This window comes from Bufo bufo, chromosome 6 (assembly GCF_905171765.1).
Source record: "Bufo bufo chromosome 6, aBufBuf1.1, whole genome shotgun sequence".
Classification (NCBI taxonomy): domain Eukaryota; kingdom Metazoa; phylum Chordata; class Amphibia; order Anura; family Bufonidae; genus Bufo; species Bufo bufo.
This window is the reverse complement of record NC_053394.1, coordinates 25,323,550-25,340,187: the sequence shown is the minus strand read 5'-3', so window position 1 is coordinate 25,340,187 and position 16,638 is coordinate 25,323,550. Positions and strand designations below refer to the sequence as shown.

The 16,638-nt window shown below is 42.0% G+C and overlaps 2 protein-coding genes across 4 annotated transcripts in view; one reads left to right on the top strand and one right to left on the bottom strand.

The window, feature by feature from the left end:
• LOC121004834 (WD repeat-containing protein 5-like) overlaps positions 1-15,874 on the top strand; it is a 59,024-nt gene extending 43,150 nt beyond the window's left edge. For both annotated transcript variants that reach the window (XM_040437206.1, XM_040437207.1), the window contains exons 9-14: positions 1,325-1,413; positions 1,672-1,879; positions 3,226-3,351; positions 11,211-11,379; positions 12,997-13,070; positions 15,124-15,874. In XM_040437206.1, coding sequence (XP_040293140.1) covers positions 1,325-1,413; positions 1,672-1,879; positions 3,226-3,351; positions 11,211-11,379; positions 12,997-13,070; positions 15,124-15,212 — 755 coding nt within the window. In that variant the 3' untranslated portion in view covers positions 15,213-15,874. The remainder of the gene's footprint in view (positions 1-1,324; positions 1,414-1,671; positions 1,880-3,225; positions 3,352-11,210; positions 11,380-12,996; positions 13,071-15,123) is intronic.
• The window catches only part of LOC121004835 (PILR alpha associated neural protein), a 44,008-nt gene continuing 43,005 nt past the window's right edge, over positions 15,636-16,638 (bottom strand). For both annotated transcript variants that reach the window (XM_040437208.1, XM_040437209.1), the window contains exon 6: positions 15,636-15,765. In XM_040437208.1, the coding sequence (XP_040293142.1) occupies positions 15,744-15,765 (22 nt within the window). In that variant the 3' untranslated portion in view covers positions 15,636-15,743. The remainder of the gene's footprint in view (positions 15,766-16,638) is intronic.

Below are 16,638 nucleotides of genomic sequence, written 5' to 3'. Positions count from 1 at the left end.
GACATTGATGGCATATCCTAGTGATATGCTATGAAAGTATGAGATAGGAATACCCCTTTAAGTGATGGCATATCCTAGTCAGATGTATCCGATGGGAATGCTCCTTTAAATGTAAGAGTGGACCGGTTCTTCAATGACTGCAGACGTGTGACTGATCTCGCGCTATCATTAGAGGCTTTGCAACTTTGCATTTAATTTTCTCATTATTTTCAAGATCTTTGCTTCCTTTCAGTGACTGAAAATCTTCCTGTTTACATCCAGAGGCTGAAAACATGCCCTGACCTAAGACTTCTCACAGCTGAGGGTTTGACACAGTTGTGTCCAGTCTAGACATTCCTCTTTCAGGTAAACAGACGGATACGTTTTTACCTGCACTGATACACTGTAGCAAACTATCAAGACAGGAGGGGGATTTGTGTGGCCGGTATGTTGAGCTCACAGAGGATTGCCTGGACAGGAAATGATTGTAACAAATTCTCAGCTGTGAGGTCTGTATAAGGGCTCATTCAGACCACCGTATGAATGGCTCCGCTTCATTTCAATGGGGCCACAAAAGACGCGGACACGGTGCCGCTCCTCCTTCTTGTGGTTACATAACGGTGTAGACCTGCTCACTACTGACTGTGTTATGTAAACAGAAGACAGAGGAGCGTTGCTAAGGTACTGAAATCCGGTAATGGGGCTCAATACCGGAAGAAAAAACACATCCGTTTTGTCCTAATGCATTCTGAATGGAACACAACCCGTTCAGTATGCATCAGGATGTTGTCCGTTCCGTCCCTTGTACGGTATTTGATCGGACAAAATACCGCAGCATGCTGTGTTTTTTTTTTCCGTCCAAAATCCCGGAACAGCACCGCACTTGCCGGTGAGATGTATTAATGCCGAATCTGGTACCAAGTGTTCTGGAAATTGCCACATCGCCGGATCCGGTTTTCCGGTCTGCTCATGTGCGGAGGCTTTTGATCTTAGAAAAAATGTATTACCGTCTAACGGATCCGGAAAAAATTGCTTTCCGCTTGTATATGGATTGCCGGATCCGGATTCTGAAAACGCTAGTGTGAAAGTAGCCTAAGGCTAAAAAATGGGAGACTTTAGAGCTATTTTCTAATAGAAATGTACGATTTCAGTAACTGAAGTATATGACAAAAATGGTCAGTATCACTGCCCCTACACATTACACAAATAATAGAAGGGCAGTTACACTTGAAATATGGTGGGATTTGCATCAAGAAATTTTAATTTACATGGGACTTGATGATTATCCCCTTGAATGTCAGACGCCAGTTTTCCGCAGTAACATCCATTATCTGTTATATTACAGATGGTGGAAAGATTGATGTGTGGGATCTGGAAACACAAGAAAACCTTCGGTCTGAGAGAGCGCATGATGAGAGGGTGTCAGCGTTACAGGTAATATGGGAAGAGGGTGACAACATGCTGTCAGGTCTTGGAGGACACATATCAGCGCCTTCACGTATATCAGAGAGAAGAAGAGCTGCGGTCATTAGTGCAATGTGTGGCCGGCACTAATAGGGGGTAACTGACAGTGTATCCCTGGTCTGGAGAGAAATAAATCTACCAGTAATTAGATTGTGAGCTTCTGGGGGCAGGCACTGATACATTATATAAGAATGGAAAGTTAATATATTCCTCTTTTATTCTGCTTAGTTCCACTCGGGATTGCTGTACTCTGGTTCATCAGACGGCTCCTTGAAGGTCTGGAGAGTCGTCCCGTCTTCTGGAGCTCTAAGTCTTCAGCACGCCTGTGACCCTCTGGTGCAATCCTTGAGGGGTTTGTACAGTCTTTGTGCCACAGCAGACCAACTATACCTGGCAACCCAAGGATCATGCGTAAAAGCCGTCCACTGGAAACAAGGTAAGGTTCACATTGCGCAGGTTCAAGTAACTAGATCCAAAGGACGAGCCTAAGTGATTGCTTTTAAAAAAAAAATATATATATATATTTTTTAAAACAGGGACCATAGTGGGATATGTCTTTAGCCAGTGAGCAGATTTCTGGTCTGATATTATTGTGGGATCACCCTGACAACTGTAGGACCGTACAATTAAACCAAGACAGGTTCTGGTTGTCACAGTCAGTGCAGCCCACAAGAGCAGTGAACCAGGGGCCATGAACAACGGGTCGAGAAACAGAAATGTGATCTCAGGAGGACAGCAGTCTTCAGAGAGGTGCATTTGCAATGATATTAAATGGGAGCATTTACTTATAAGCATAATAATAATAATAATCTTTATTTATATAGCGCCAACATATTCCAGAGTGCTTTACAGTTCAGGGGCTCATGTACAAAGAGTCATAAATAACACAACAACCGTCTAGTCAATAATTAGAACAAGAGGAATGAGGGCCCTGATCGCAAGAGCTTACAATCTATGAGGAGACAGTGGTGACACAAAAGACTTCTTGGGAAATTAGGGGAGTAGATATAAAGCTGCATAAGCCGGTCACCCGCCGAAAAAGATGTGTTTTTGGGAGCGCCTAAAACTGTGTATATTGTGATTTAACCTAACTTCTTGGGGTAGGGTGTTGCATAGAACTGGTGCAGCTCAGGAGAAGTCTTGGAGATGAGAGTGAGAGGTTTGGATTATGGTGGATGTCAGTCGTAAGTCATTGGCTGAAAGGAGAGCACGGGTAGGGTGGTGGACAGAGATGAGGGAGGAGATGTATGAGTGCAGCACTGTGGAGAGCTTTGTGGGCGAGAATGAGAAATTTTAATTGATTTTGTACTGTATGGGCAACCAGTGCAATGACTAGCACAGGGAAGAGGCATCGGAGTAGCGGTAAGACAGATAGGTGACCCTGGCTGCTGCATTAAGGATAGATTGGAGAGGGGAGAGTTTGGTGAGGGTGAGGCCAATTAATAGAGAGTTACAGTGATCAAGGCGGGAATGGATCAGGGCCACAATGATAGTTTTTGTTCTTTTCCCTGTGTCTAGCTGGGAGTGAGCCTCATTCCCTTTGATGGAAAGTTTAGACCCTGTACATCAGGCATCTCAAACTCCGGCCCTCCAGCTGTTGCAAAACTACAACTCCCAGCATGCCCAGACAGCCTACAGGTATCAGCCTACAGCAGGGCATTGTGGGAGTTGTAGTTTTACAACAGCTGGAGGGCCGCAGTTTGAGATGCCTGCTGTACATTATCAGGCATACCTTTCCATCATTGTCCTATCTCGGAGTTCATCCAAATTTATCTTTTTCAGATCGTCTCACACTTCTGTCCAATCACAATTCCAGCTCAGGATTTGTTGATGCATTAGCTGTTACACCTGACAATCTGCTCATCGCCACTGGCTTTAACATTGACCAAGGACATGGATATCTGAACAGTAAGTGCTGCAGTGTGTGAACTGTCTCCACTTTGCAGTTGGCTGTTTGGTGTCCTGCATACCCCAGATTACAATACACATTGTGGGAGATTTATCAAAACTGGTGTAAATGAAAAACTGTCTTAGTTGCTATTGTAGTACTTTTTATACAAGGATATAACTACTATAATACTGCTCCTATATACAAGGATATAACTACTATAATACTGCTTCTATGTACAAGGATATAATTACTATAATACTGCTCCTATGTACAAGAATATAACTACTATAATACTGCCTCCTATGTACAAGAATATAACTACTATAATACTGCTCCTATGTACAATAATATAAATACTATAATACTGCCTCCTATGTACAAGAATATAACTACTATAATACTGCTCCTATGTACAAGAATATAACTATTATAATACTGCTCCTATGTACAAGAATATAACTACTATAATACTGCTCCTATGTACAAGATTATAACTACTATAATACTGCCTTCTATGTACAAGAATATAACTGCTATAATACTGCTCCTATGTACAAGAATATAACTACTATTATACTGCTCCTATGTACAAGAATATAACTACTATAATACTGCCTCTATATACAAGGATATAACTACTATAATACTGCCTCCTATGTACAAGAATATAACTACTATAATACTGCTCCTATGTACAAGGATATAACTACTATAATACTGCTCCTATGTACAAGGATATAACTACTATAATACTGCTCCTATATACAAGGATATAACTACTATAATACTGCTTCTATGTACAAGGATATAATTACTATAATACTGCTCCTATGTACAAGAATATAACTACTATAATACTGCCTCCTATGTACAAGAATATAACTACTATAATACTGCTCCTATGTACAATAATATAAATACTATAATACTGCCTCCTATGTACAAGAATATAACTACTATAATACTGCTCCTATGTACAAGAATATAACTATTATAATACTGCTCCTATGTACAAGAATATAACTACTATAATACTGCTCCTATGTACAAGATTATAACTACTATAATACTGCCTTCTATGTACAAGAATATAACTGCTATAATACTGCTCCTATGTACAAGAATATAACTACTATAATACTGCCTGCTATGTACAAGAATATAACTACTATAATACTGCTCCTATGTGCAAGAATATAACTACTATAATACTGCCTCCTATGTACAAGAATATAACTACTATTATACTGCTCCTATGTACAAGAATATAACTACTATAATACTGCCTCTATATACAAGGATATAACTACTATAATACTGCCTCCTATGTACAAGAATATAACTACTATAATACTGCTCCTATGTACAAGGATATAACTACTATAATACTGCTCCTATGTACAAGGATATAACTACTATAATACTGCTCCTATGTACAAGGATATAACTACTATAATACTGCCTCTATGTACAAGGATATAACTACTATAATACTGCCCCTATGTACAAGAATATAACTACTATAATACTGCTCCTATGTACAAGAATATAACTACTATAATACTGCCTCTATATACAAGGATATAACTACTATAATACTGCCTCTATGTACAAGGATATAACTACTATAATACTGCTCCTATGTACAAGAATATAACTACTATAATACTGCCCCTATGTACAAGAATATAACTACTATAATACTGCTCCTATGTACAAGAGTATAACTACTATAATACTACTTCTATGTAGAGGAATATAACTACTATAATACTGCCTCTATGTACAAGGATATAACTACTATAATACTGCTCCTATGTACAAGAATATAACTACTATAAAACTGCTCCTATGTACAAGAATATAACTACTATAATACTGCTCCTATGTACAAGGATATAACTACTATAATACTGCTCCTATGTACAGGAATATAACTACTATAATACTGCTCCTATATACAAGGATATAACTACTATAATACTGCCTCCTATGTACAAGAATATAACTACTATAATACTGCTCCTATGTACAAGACTATAACTACTATAATACTGCTCCTATGTACAAGAATATAACTACTATAATACTGCTCCTATGTACAAGAATATAACTACTATAATACTGCCTCCTATGTACAAGAATATAACTACTATAATACTGCTCCTATGTACAAGAATATCACTACTATAATACTGCCTCCTATGTACAAGAATATAACTACTATAATACTGCTCCTATGTACAAGAATATAACTACTATAATACTGCTCCTATGTACAAGAATATAACTACTATAATGCTGCCTCCTATGTACAAGAATATAACTACTATAATACTACCTCCTATGTACAAGAATATAACTACTATAATACTGCTCCTATGTACAAGAATATAACTACTATAATACTGCCCCTATGTACAAGAATATAACTACTATAATACTGCTCCTATGTACAAGAATATAACTACTATAATACTGCCTCCTATGTACAAGAATATAACTACTATAATACTGCTCCTATATACAAGGATATAACTACTATAATACCGCCTGCTATTTACAAGAATATAACTACTATAATACTGCTCCTATGTACAAGAATATAACTACTATAATACTGCTCCTATGTACAAGAATATAACTACTATAATACTGCTCGTATGTACAAGAATATAACTACTGTAATACTGCCTCCTATGTACAAGAATATAACTACTATAATACTGCTCCTATATACAAGAATATAACTACTATAATACTGCTCCTATGTACAAGTATATAACTACTATAATACTGCTCCTATGTACAAGAATATAACTACTATAATACTGCTCCTATGTACAAGAATATAACTACTATAATACTGCCCCTATATACAAGAATATAACTACTATAATACTGCTCCTATGTACAAGAATATGACTACTATAATACTGCTCCTATGTACAAGAATATAACTACTATAATACTGTTCCTATGTACAAGAATATAACTACTATAATACTGCTCCTATGTACAAGAATATAACTACTATAATACTGCTCCTATGTACAAGAGTATAACTACTATAATACTGCTCCTATGTACAAGAATATAACTACTATAATACTGCCTCCTATGTACAAGAATATAACTACTATAATACTGCTCCTATATACAAGGATATAACTACTATAATACCGCCTGCTATGTACAAGAATATAACTACTATAATACTGCTCCTATGTACAAGAATATAACTACTATAATACTGCTCCTATGTACAAGAATATAACTACTATAATACTGCTCCTATGTACAAGAATATAACTACTATAATACTGCCCCTATGTACAAGAATATAACTACTATAATACTGCTCCTATGTACAAGAATATAACTACTGTAATACTGCCTCCTATGTACAAGAATATAACTACTATAATACTGCTCCTATATACAAGAATATAACTACTATAATACTGCTCCTATGTACAAGTATATAACTACTATAATACTGCTCCTATGTACAAGAATATAACTACTATAATACTGCTCCTATGTACAAGAATATAACTACTATAATACTGCTCCTATGTACAAGAATATAACTACTATAATACTGCTCCTATGTACAAGAATATAACTACTATAATACTGCTCCTATCTACAAGAATATAACTACTATAATACTGCTCCTATATACAAGAATATAACTACTATAATACTGCTCCTATGTACAAGAATATAACTACTATAATACTGCTCCTATGTACAAGAATATAACTACTATAATACTGCTCCTATGTACAAGAGTATAACTACTATAATACTGCTCCTATGTACAAGAATATAACTACTATAATACTGCCTCCTATGTACAAGAATATAACTACTATAATACTGCTCCTATATACAAGGATATAACTACTATAATACCGCCTGCTATGTACAAGAATATAACTACTATAATACTGCTCCTATGTACAAGAATATAACTACTATAATACTGCTCCTATGTACAAGAATATAACTACTATAATACTGCTCCTATGTACAAGAATATAACTACTATAATACTGCCCCTATGTACAAGAATATAACTACTATAATACTGCTCCTATGTACAAGAATATAACTACTGTAATACTGCCTCCTATGTACAAGAATATAACTACTATAATACTGCTCCTATATACAAGAATATAACTACTATAATACTGCTCCTATGTACAAGTATATAACTACTATAATACTGCTCCTATGTACAAGAATATAACTACTATAATACTGCTCCTATGTACAAGAATATAACTACTATAATACTGCTCCTATGTACAAGAATATAACTACTATAATACTGCTCCTATCTACAAGAATATAACTACTATAATACTGCTCCTATATACAAGAATATAACTACTATAATACTGCTCCTATGTACAAGAATATAACTACTATAATACTGCTCCTATGTACAAGAATATAACTACTATAATACTGCTCCTATGTACAAGAATATAACTACTATAATACTGCCTCCTATGTACAAGAATATAACTACTATAATACTGCTCCTATGGACATTTGGAGTTGCTGATTTGTCTAGGTGATTTTTACACTGGAGCCATTTTGATTTACCTTTAGAACCTCTCCCAGATGCCGCGCTGTGTTTAGGTTCTTGCACACGCTGTCGGCCTGTTTAGAGAAGGGACATGGATTTTCATGCCCACTCCAGGCCTCCGTCCATTAGATGGATGCTCGGCAGGAGATCGGAGCAGTGAGAGGTGGACATTGGCTCATTTTCTGATGGAAGCATATTTCAGTTAAACAGCTCGTGGAGTGTCAGGCGGAGTAATTTATCCTCTCGCCTGCACACAGTGTAACCTGCATTATGTAGGTCGGACTACAAGATCATTAAATGATTGTTTTATTGAGCTCAGGCGGAAAATTACAAATGGTGCTGAAATCATTCACGGCTGAGGGCTTTTATTGAACGTCGGAGAAAAAAAGCACTAAAAGTAATGTGCGGCGTTACCAAGGATCGGGGCGCGCCACGTGCATCCCGAAACTAGAGGCGTCTCCTGATGAAATATTTTCATCCAGATTTATGAACGGTAAAATGAATCTTTACTTGGGACTGCGGGATAATTGCTCCCTGATTGCAATCCACCAGGATGTTACAAGTCACCAAAAGACATCTGCCGCCATCGAAAAGCTCCGAGCTTCTAAGACGGAAGTCGTGAAGCTCCATAAAGGCCCATGACTCCATTCCTGACATACAGTGGATTGGAGCGATAGGATTTCACAGCAGCACAGAGTATTTCAGGAGAGGGCTTGTGCTGGACAGAGTATTTCAGGAGGGCAGTGTCATTGATCCGGCCACTGGTGTGATTATAAAGACTGCGTGTGAGCGGGAAATCACAGACCAGGTCTTAAATACTTTGTGCTGCTGGGGATCCAGCTCCTTCCATTATCTAAGGAGATGGGTATAATGGGCTCTTCCTCGGGGCAGTTACCTACTCACATATGCAACAACGTAATTGAGAAGACGGTAATCACAGACTGAGAGATATCGGAGAAACAGGGTTCCAAAGCAGCACAGAGTATTTCAGGAGAGGGTTCTGCTGGTTTTGGGATGGTCTGCATGTGAATATGGACAAGAGGGAAATCTCAGACTTAGAATCGGATAACAGAAGACCACTGCTGAGACTAACGGGGTAGAAAGAACAGGGTTCCCACAGCAACGCAGAGTATTTCAGGAGAAGTGGGAGTCCATCGACTGAGAGTAACAGGGTAGAAAGAGCAGAGTTCCAACAGCAGCACAGAGTACTTCAGCTGAGCAGTGTGCTGACTGTCTGACGAGCAGTGATGTGACAGGGGCAGTGTTAAGATGTGAGAAAGGGACTGTAGACACATGGCAGCTCACAGTGGAATCATCAGTTCCCCAGCAGCACAGAGCATTTCAGAGGGTTATCCATACAGGTGCAGGCAGACTGTAGGGTGCGGCATTCACTATGTTTGTATACGAGGTGTTGATTCCCACCCCCCATGCAGGTGTGTATACGCTTTGAGAAGCAAATGCCGCAGCCGTTTTGGCCATCCTATCGTCTGTAATCCATTACTTTTCCTGCGCGCTGTCTTACTGATTCGCTTTAATTGCCTGCATTCCGCGTCCGCGCTCACTTACATCGTCTCACTCCTTTATGTGGCGTCTGGGGAGCGATAATGCAAAATTAACTTTTTTTCTATGAAGATGAGAATCCGATGGTAACAGGTAGAGGATGGGGCCGTTTCCGAGGGCGCAGCGACCCTGCTGTATTTCTATATCTGGTGAGCAGCGTGACACTCGGCACAGAATCAGCGGCTCGCTAGGTTCTCATGATCTGAAGAAGGACGCAATAATGGAGATTCAAATTTAAAGGGGAATCATAGTGAAAGACATATTCCTATCCCTGTATTTGTGAGGTCTGATGGTTGTGTGGGTGACAACCAGCAATTTTCCTAGGGCCGTACATTCTGCTGTTGTCACTGACCCTCCCTCCAGGCTGTTTGCCGTGTCCTGCGGATGATGTATATAACTATAGCTTCTGAAACCACGTCTACCTGGGCAAGGCATTATGGGACATGTAGTTTCCAGCACTACGGCTGCAGACAGCGATCTCTAAGATCAAGATGGCGGGTAGAAGCTGGATTATTCTCTTAAAAATAAAAATGATGAGGGGTTAAAATAGAACATGGACTGGATTATAGGGTGATGGGAAGGTTTTGAAGGTGTTTCCCTGTAAAGGGGTGCGGTCAGTCTCCACCCCTTTAAGATGCCCATGGACTGATTTTCTCTTTCTCTTGTTGGCAGGGACACTGCTTTTTGCCCTGGATCTGCCGCTGGCTAATACATGGTTCAGACAGGTTGGGTTTTTCCTGTTGGATCCCATTGCTACCCCCCTAAGAGATGAGCAGTTCCAGAGCCGTTGTTTGCCGCTTGTCTCCCCCTTTCTTGGAATTGGCTTACTGCACATGCATGTTAATGGAGTAATACGTACAACAAAGGGGACCCCATAGCAAAAAACTAAATGAGATCCCATGCCCCTGGTGCTGGTTCATGTTATCATTCCCCCACGATCTGTGGACAGACAAGCCCAAGGCTTGATGGCTCCTTCCCTTGTAGACCAGAAGGGTATGACGACCAGTGATGGGTCCTCAGCCAACATCCCAATAATATGCTTAAAGGGGTTATCCTATGATTTATGTATCAGACATCATACAGCACAGGACAATCTCTTTCTAACAAAGCTAGAACCAGCCCTGTACCTCACATGGATCCAGAGATCTCCTCATTCATTGCTCTGCTACATTTATATCAAGCTGACAGCTCAATGGCGGTGTATTTTATGCTGCAGCTAAGGGGGCGTGTCCATGCTCTCCCTATCACAGCTCAGGAGGCGTGTCCATGCTCTCCCTATCACAGCTCAGGAGACAGTTGAAGAATGAAACTGAGCATGTGCGGCCATCTCAGTGAGCGGGGCAAAGAAATAAGAAAAAAAAAAAACAGCAGGTGGCGCTATACAGATACATTTTATTGAATAACTCACTGGCTATGCAAAATCTTTTATTACATGCAATTAAAAAAGTCTTCAGATCCAAGTGCTGGAGAATATTTTTTGTGGGACAACCCCTTTAAAATAGCAGATATGGTCTTACCGGTTGCTAGGTCTGGATCTGGGGCACATTGAAGGCCTATGCGTCTTAACGCCACCGCGTGCATCGGGGACTGTATATATCTGTACGTGTGTGTATAGGCACCTGATAATCCAGCACCTCCGCAGTCCCACCATCTTAATTGGCTCTATATATGTCCTCTTTGATTTCACGTGTTTTCTCTGCTTCTTTGCAGTCCGTGCTGTGGATTCAGGCAAATACCTGTGCACCGTGTCCTGCCCGGAGGTCCCTCGCCTCTTGTGTTTGGCGGTGTCCGGCACTTCGGATGGGCTATGCCGATGGGTGACAGGAGGGAGGGAACTGCTGCTGTGGGAGGAGCTTCCTAGAGGAGGAGCATTGGACAGGTGAGCCGAATACCTGCCAGTCATATCTAAAATATAGCTATATAATGGAGGCGCCCCGTGCCTCATACCTCATCCCTAACCAATGTATGCAGAGGAGACAAGTATGGAACAAGACAGGGATCAGTAACATCAAGCTCTGCAGCTCATGCGACACCACAACCTCCAGCATGCACACTTGCTCAGGTGCTCTTGGAACTTTCCTAGACCTAAATGGAGCATGCTGGGAGTTGTAGTTTCACAGCAGCTGGAGCGCTGGAGGTTGCTGACCTCTTGACTAGGAGAACATAAGACTCAGTCAATTGTATGGGTGTATTGTATGACCTCCAACCATGGTCATAAGTGTCTCATAGGTGGGGGTCCAACCACTGGGACTCCCACCAAATACAAGGGGTCCTGTGTCCACCTTTTGAATATAACAGTGGTCGAGCATGCGCTTTGCCGAGATAACGTAGTACAGCACTCGCTGCAGTCTCCCTAGAGATAAATGGAGTGGTGGCAATCATGCTCGTCCCCCATTTGCCCTTCAGTTTAGGCTATTTTCACCTCCGTGTTTTTCTTTCCGGTGTTGAGATCCTTCATAGGATCTCAAAACCGGAGATAAACGCTTCTGTTTTGTCCCCAATCAGTGTCAATGGGGACAAAACGGAACGGAACGCACCAGAATGCCTTCCGCTCCATTTTGTTGCGTTCCCATGACGCAACACAAAGGCGCTGCGTCGTGGGATACGGAGCAAGACTGATTCGGCATGAAACACAATGTAAGTCAATGGCGCCGGATCCGTCTTGGTCATTTTAGAGATAATACAACTGGATCCGTTTATAATGGATGCAGACGGTTGTATTATCCTAACGGAAGCGTTTTTTGCCCATCCATGACGGATCCAGCAAAAACGCAGATGTGAAAGTAGCCTGGGGTCCGTCCTTAGGCCCTGTAGCGAGGATGTCAATAGGGTGACAGGTATTGCTAATGACTATGGCATCTAAGGGTTAAGCTTGGAGTGACGTTATCTCTGTACAGTTTGTTGCAGCAGAGAGACAGGTGTACTGTACTGCCCACCCCCATGGCCATGACTCCTGTGCCCCCGCCATACATGCGTTAAGTACATTTCACAAATTTACAAGGTTTTGCACCAGAAGATTATATAGGGGTTTTCGGTCAGGGTGGGTATTCAGCCTTTTGGATGTAAATCTGGTTCATTCCATTCACTAACAGCAAACAGAGATCTTGAACCAACTATATAGGAAAGTTGACGTTACTTAGGACTGGGCCTCTAAGGTGTAGCTCCTCTTCTGAACCCCATTTTTACTGATGCTGGGTTACATCATGTCTCATATACTGCTGTCACATCCGGAGCTGCATTCATAATTCTGCTGACTGCCACTTGGAGTCTGGCAGCTGACATACCCATCCACCGACGACCGAGCTGATGTCTGCCCTAAGCACTGCACTCCATTATGTGGCATATATAATACATCAGACCACTACATCTTTGAGCCAGCAGGAGGCAGCAGTGAGACACTACAGCTTTGGTGATCATTCTGATCTGGATGTGATCGGAGCAGAACTCGTGATCAGCGCAACATAAGCGCATCTTCGTTCTTTTTCTCTTGTCTTAGGTCAGCCGTGCAGGTTCAGTTCTGTCCGGATTTTCTTCTTCCCGCTCCTGACAGTGAATCAGAAAATGATGATGGTAAGAAAACTGCGGATTGGGTCTTATCCACGAATTTGTGCTACTTAAAGGGAAGCTGCCAGGAGTTTTGACCATGCTAAACTGCTGACTGCACTAGGCAGGGGCTGTGGAGAGCAGATACACACATAGGGGGTCATTTATTAAGACCGGCGTTTTAGACCGCGGTCTTATTAACCCCGTGCGCTGGAGGTGGATCCGCCAAACTTATGTAGAGACGCCAAAATTTACATATCGACTGCCGGTCTAAATCTATGGCAGCTTCCTTGCTGGCTTGAATTTAGAGCATTTTCTACTCCTAAAACAGGTGTAGAAAATGATAAATGAGACGGGCCCCTTTTTTTAGACCTAGCATGAGCGGGGGGGGGGGGGGGTCACAGGTTCCTGCGCAAATCTGCACCAGAAATACGATAAAAATAGGCACATTTCTGTTAGTAAGTGACGCCCATACTTTCTATGGAGCTTTTCTCATCTGGAGTATTGTCAATTTAAAGTTTTAGGCTAGGTCTACACGACGGCATGTGTCGCGCAAACAATTTTTATAATGATGGTCTATGGTGTCGCAGCAGTCGCAGAAAAATCCATTTCGAATAGACTATCATTATAAAAATTGTCGCGCGACATTGGTGCGACAAATGTCGCCGTGTAGACCTAGCCTTATTCTGCCAGATTCTGCTCCTGCAAGTGCCCAGGAGACGAAGCTTCACTGTGAAGTGCTCTCTGCATCGAGCTGCTCCAAAGCCCCGCCCCTTGGCTCTGAGTGACAGCTGTAGCCTCCAACCAGGAGACCACTCCAGCTGTCATTTAGAGGGGAGGGGCTGCAGAGAGCACTTCAGAGTCATGCTCTGCCCCCTGGGCGCTTATCTGGCAGAATAAAACCTCATGTTTTCACTACTTCTGATGAGAAAATTTCAAAAAATATTTATATTTGTACTGGTCAGAACAGCCCCCACTCACTCTAGCACTGTCAGCAGTTTAGCATGGTCAAAACTGCTGACAGACTCCCTTTAAAGGGATTGGTTCATATGAGTGTCATGACGGGGTTTTTTCGCTTGGGAACCCCTCTACAATCCAGAGCCCCCGAGCATCAGCGGCTCCCACCCTGGAGGACCCAGGCCATTGATTTCATTGGTTGCCATCTAATTTTCCAGGGGCCACGTGTGGCTGACTGCAGCTTCCCATGGTGATAGCCTCTGCTTGCTGGGGGCCCCTTCCTCCGCCCTGGTGCTGACAGCCATTACTGTAATCCTCCATACTAGCTGCAAGGTGTGAACACTCTCCTAACCACAATTTCCACATTAAAAGTGACACGAAAAAAACGAATGAAGGCGAAGTCCAGCAGAAAAATATCATTAATGTGCAAATCGTCTGCAGAGTGGAGGAAACATATATTTTTAATGACTCCCGGGGTCTCCTGACACGCTCATCCAGTCTGCATCTCTTAATGGCTTTGGATCTCCTCTGAGATTTAAAGGAACAGTAGATCCAAAGTCTATGTGATGTGCTGGTGAATACAAGCTACGGTTCCCTGTAATCAGCCAGGAGAGGAGGTGACGGGGCATAGAATGGAAAAACACTGCTGCTTTCTTCCAAAAACAGCGCCACATCTGTCCATGGGCTGGTATTGCAGCTCAGCTCTATTGCAGTACCACACACAACCTGTAGAGCTGCGCTGTTTTAAAAAATAAAAATAAAATCATGTTCTTGTAATCCAGTACTGCCCCTTTAATGAGGTTGTCCAGGATTAGAAAAAACATGGCTGCTTTCTTGCAAAAACAGCACCAACCCTGTCCACAGGTTGTGAATGGAGTAGAGCCGCAATACCGCACACAACCCGTGGACAGGATGGTGCTGTTTTTGCAAGAAAGCAGCCATGTTTTTTCTTATCCTGAACAGCCCCTTTTAACTCTTTCCAGGCAGTTTATGGGCATTAGCTTTGCCTCATATATCCACTTCCCATAGCGGGTATGTAGCGGCGGCGCCGCGAGCAGTCAGTGCCCTGTGTCACATCCTTGGCTTTTACTGTACGTTCATCCGTGACCACGTTCTTTTCCAGAGGAAGATCTATGGGAAGCGTACACGGAGGCCGGACCGCCCGACTCGCACGCAGAGCCCCGCCACCAGCCGTGGTGCGCACTGATGTAGCCGGAGAGAAGCCGCCGCCGACTCGTTACACTTCAAATTACTTTTTATTAAAAATAAAACTGTGATCCGAACCCTGAAGATGAGCGGATAACTATACACGTAGTGTGGGTGCGGATGCAGACATTCACAGCACATACGTGGAGGGGGAGGGGTTAAGCCCTTAGTGATCTCATGGTACCAGTCACACATGCTGTCATACACACATAGATAGATATAGAAAAGAACACTACTGTTACGGATATGTCCACGGGCAGCCCCGGACCACTAGTTATGTGCGCCCATGCATACATACATGTATCATAAATAACATACAGCCCTATGGCTGGGGGAGGGGGCTACTCCTGGCTAGGTGAGGCCGTCATCCGCCGACCGCTCTCCTCCTCCGGCACTTGTCTCCTCTCTCGCGGTTTTGGGGTGCAGAGGTTTAAGTATTGGGGGGGGGGGTCGTATACCACCCGCTGCCATCAGGTCAGTCCCTTTATTTTCTTGTTATAGTCACCCGCTGTGTCCATTATCACCATAACAGCGCCATCACATGGTCACCACCGGGATCCTGCGGGGAGAGTAAAGTGACCTTTAAGAGCGTTTAAAAAAAAAAAACAATTCTATTCATTTCATATGCTGGGTGAAAACCAATATGGCCGCAGTGAGATGACACCCAACTTTCCCAGACTCCTGAATGGAAAATCTGCCTAGATGCCCCCTCTCTATTAGCAGACGTGCCGTGACCAGAGGCTGAACACTCCATGAATGTCACCCCCCACCCTACAAGGTCCCTGAGACGCTGCCCTTTTAAATGCATTTCAGATTAAACTCCACCCCTTTTTATTATGCATTTCAAGGGTTAATGCTGCAATAACAAGGACTGCTGGTAGGGCTACCGTCTTACAATGAAATGTGCAATTGTTCTGTGGTTAAAAAAAACAACACATTTTTACAAGCTGGTGTCACACAGGTTACATGGAAATCTATGGGAAATATTAAATGCAGGACAAACAGGTGTTTTTTTTTTTGTTTTTTTTCTGTAGTGTTGTTTTTTTTCACCCATAAGGTGCATTCTTTGTTTTTTCTTCAGCATGCTCTGAGTCTGGTGTTTTTTTTCCCCCTCATTACAGGCATTTTTCTCACATAGATTTCATTTGTTTTTGTTTTTTTGCAGCTTTTTTTCAGTTCAATCAGTTTCAGGCACCATTCACATGACCATATTTTTGGCCCACATCTGATCTGCATTTTTTTGCGAATTGGATGCGGACCCACTCATTTCAATGGGGCACAAAAAAATGTGGACAGCACACCGTGTACTGTCTGCATCCGTATGTCCGTTCTGCAGTCCTGCAAAAAGATGCAACACAGTCGTCACATAGACACCATCCGTATTTTTTGCAGATCCTTTTTTTGCATACCGCAAGATACATATGGTTGTGTG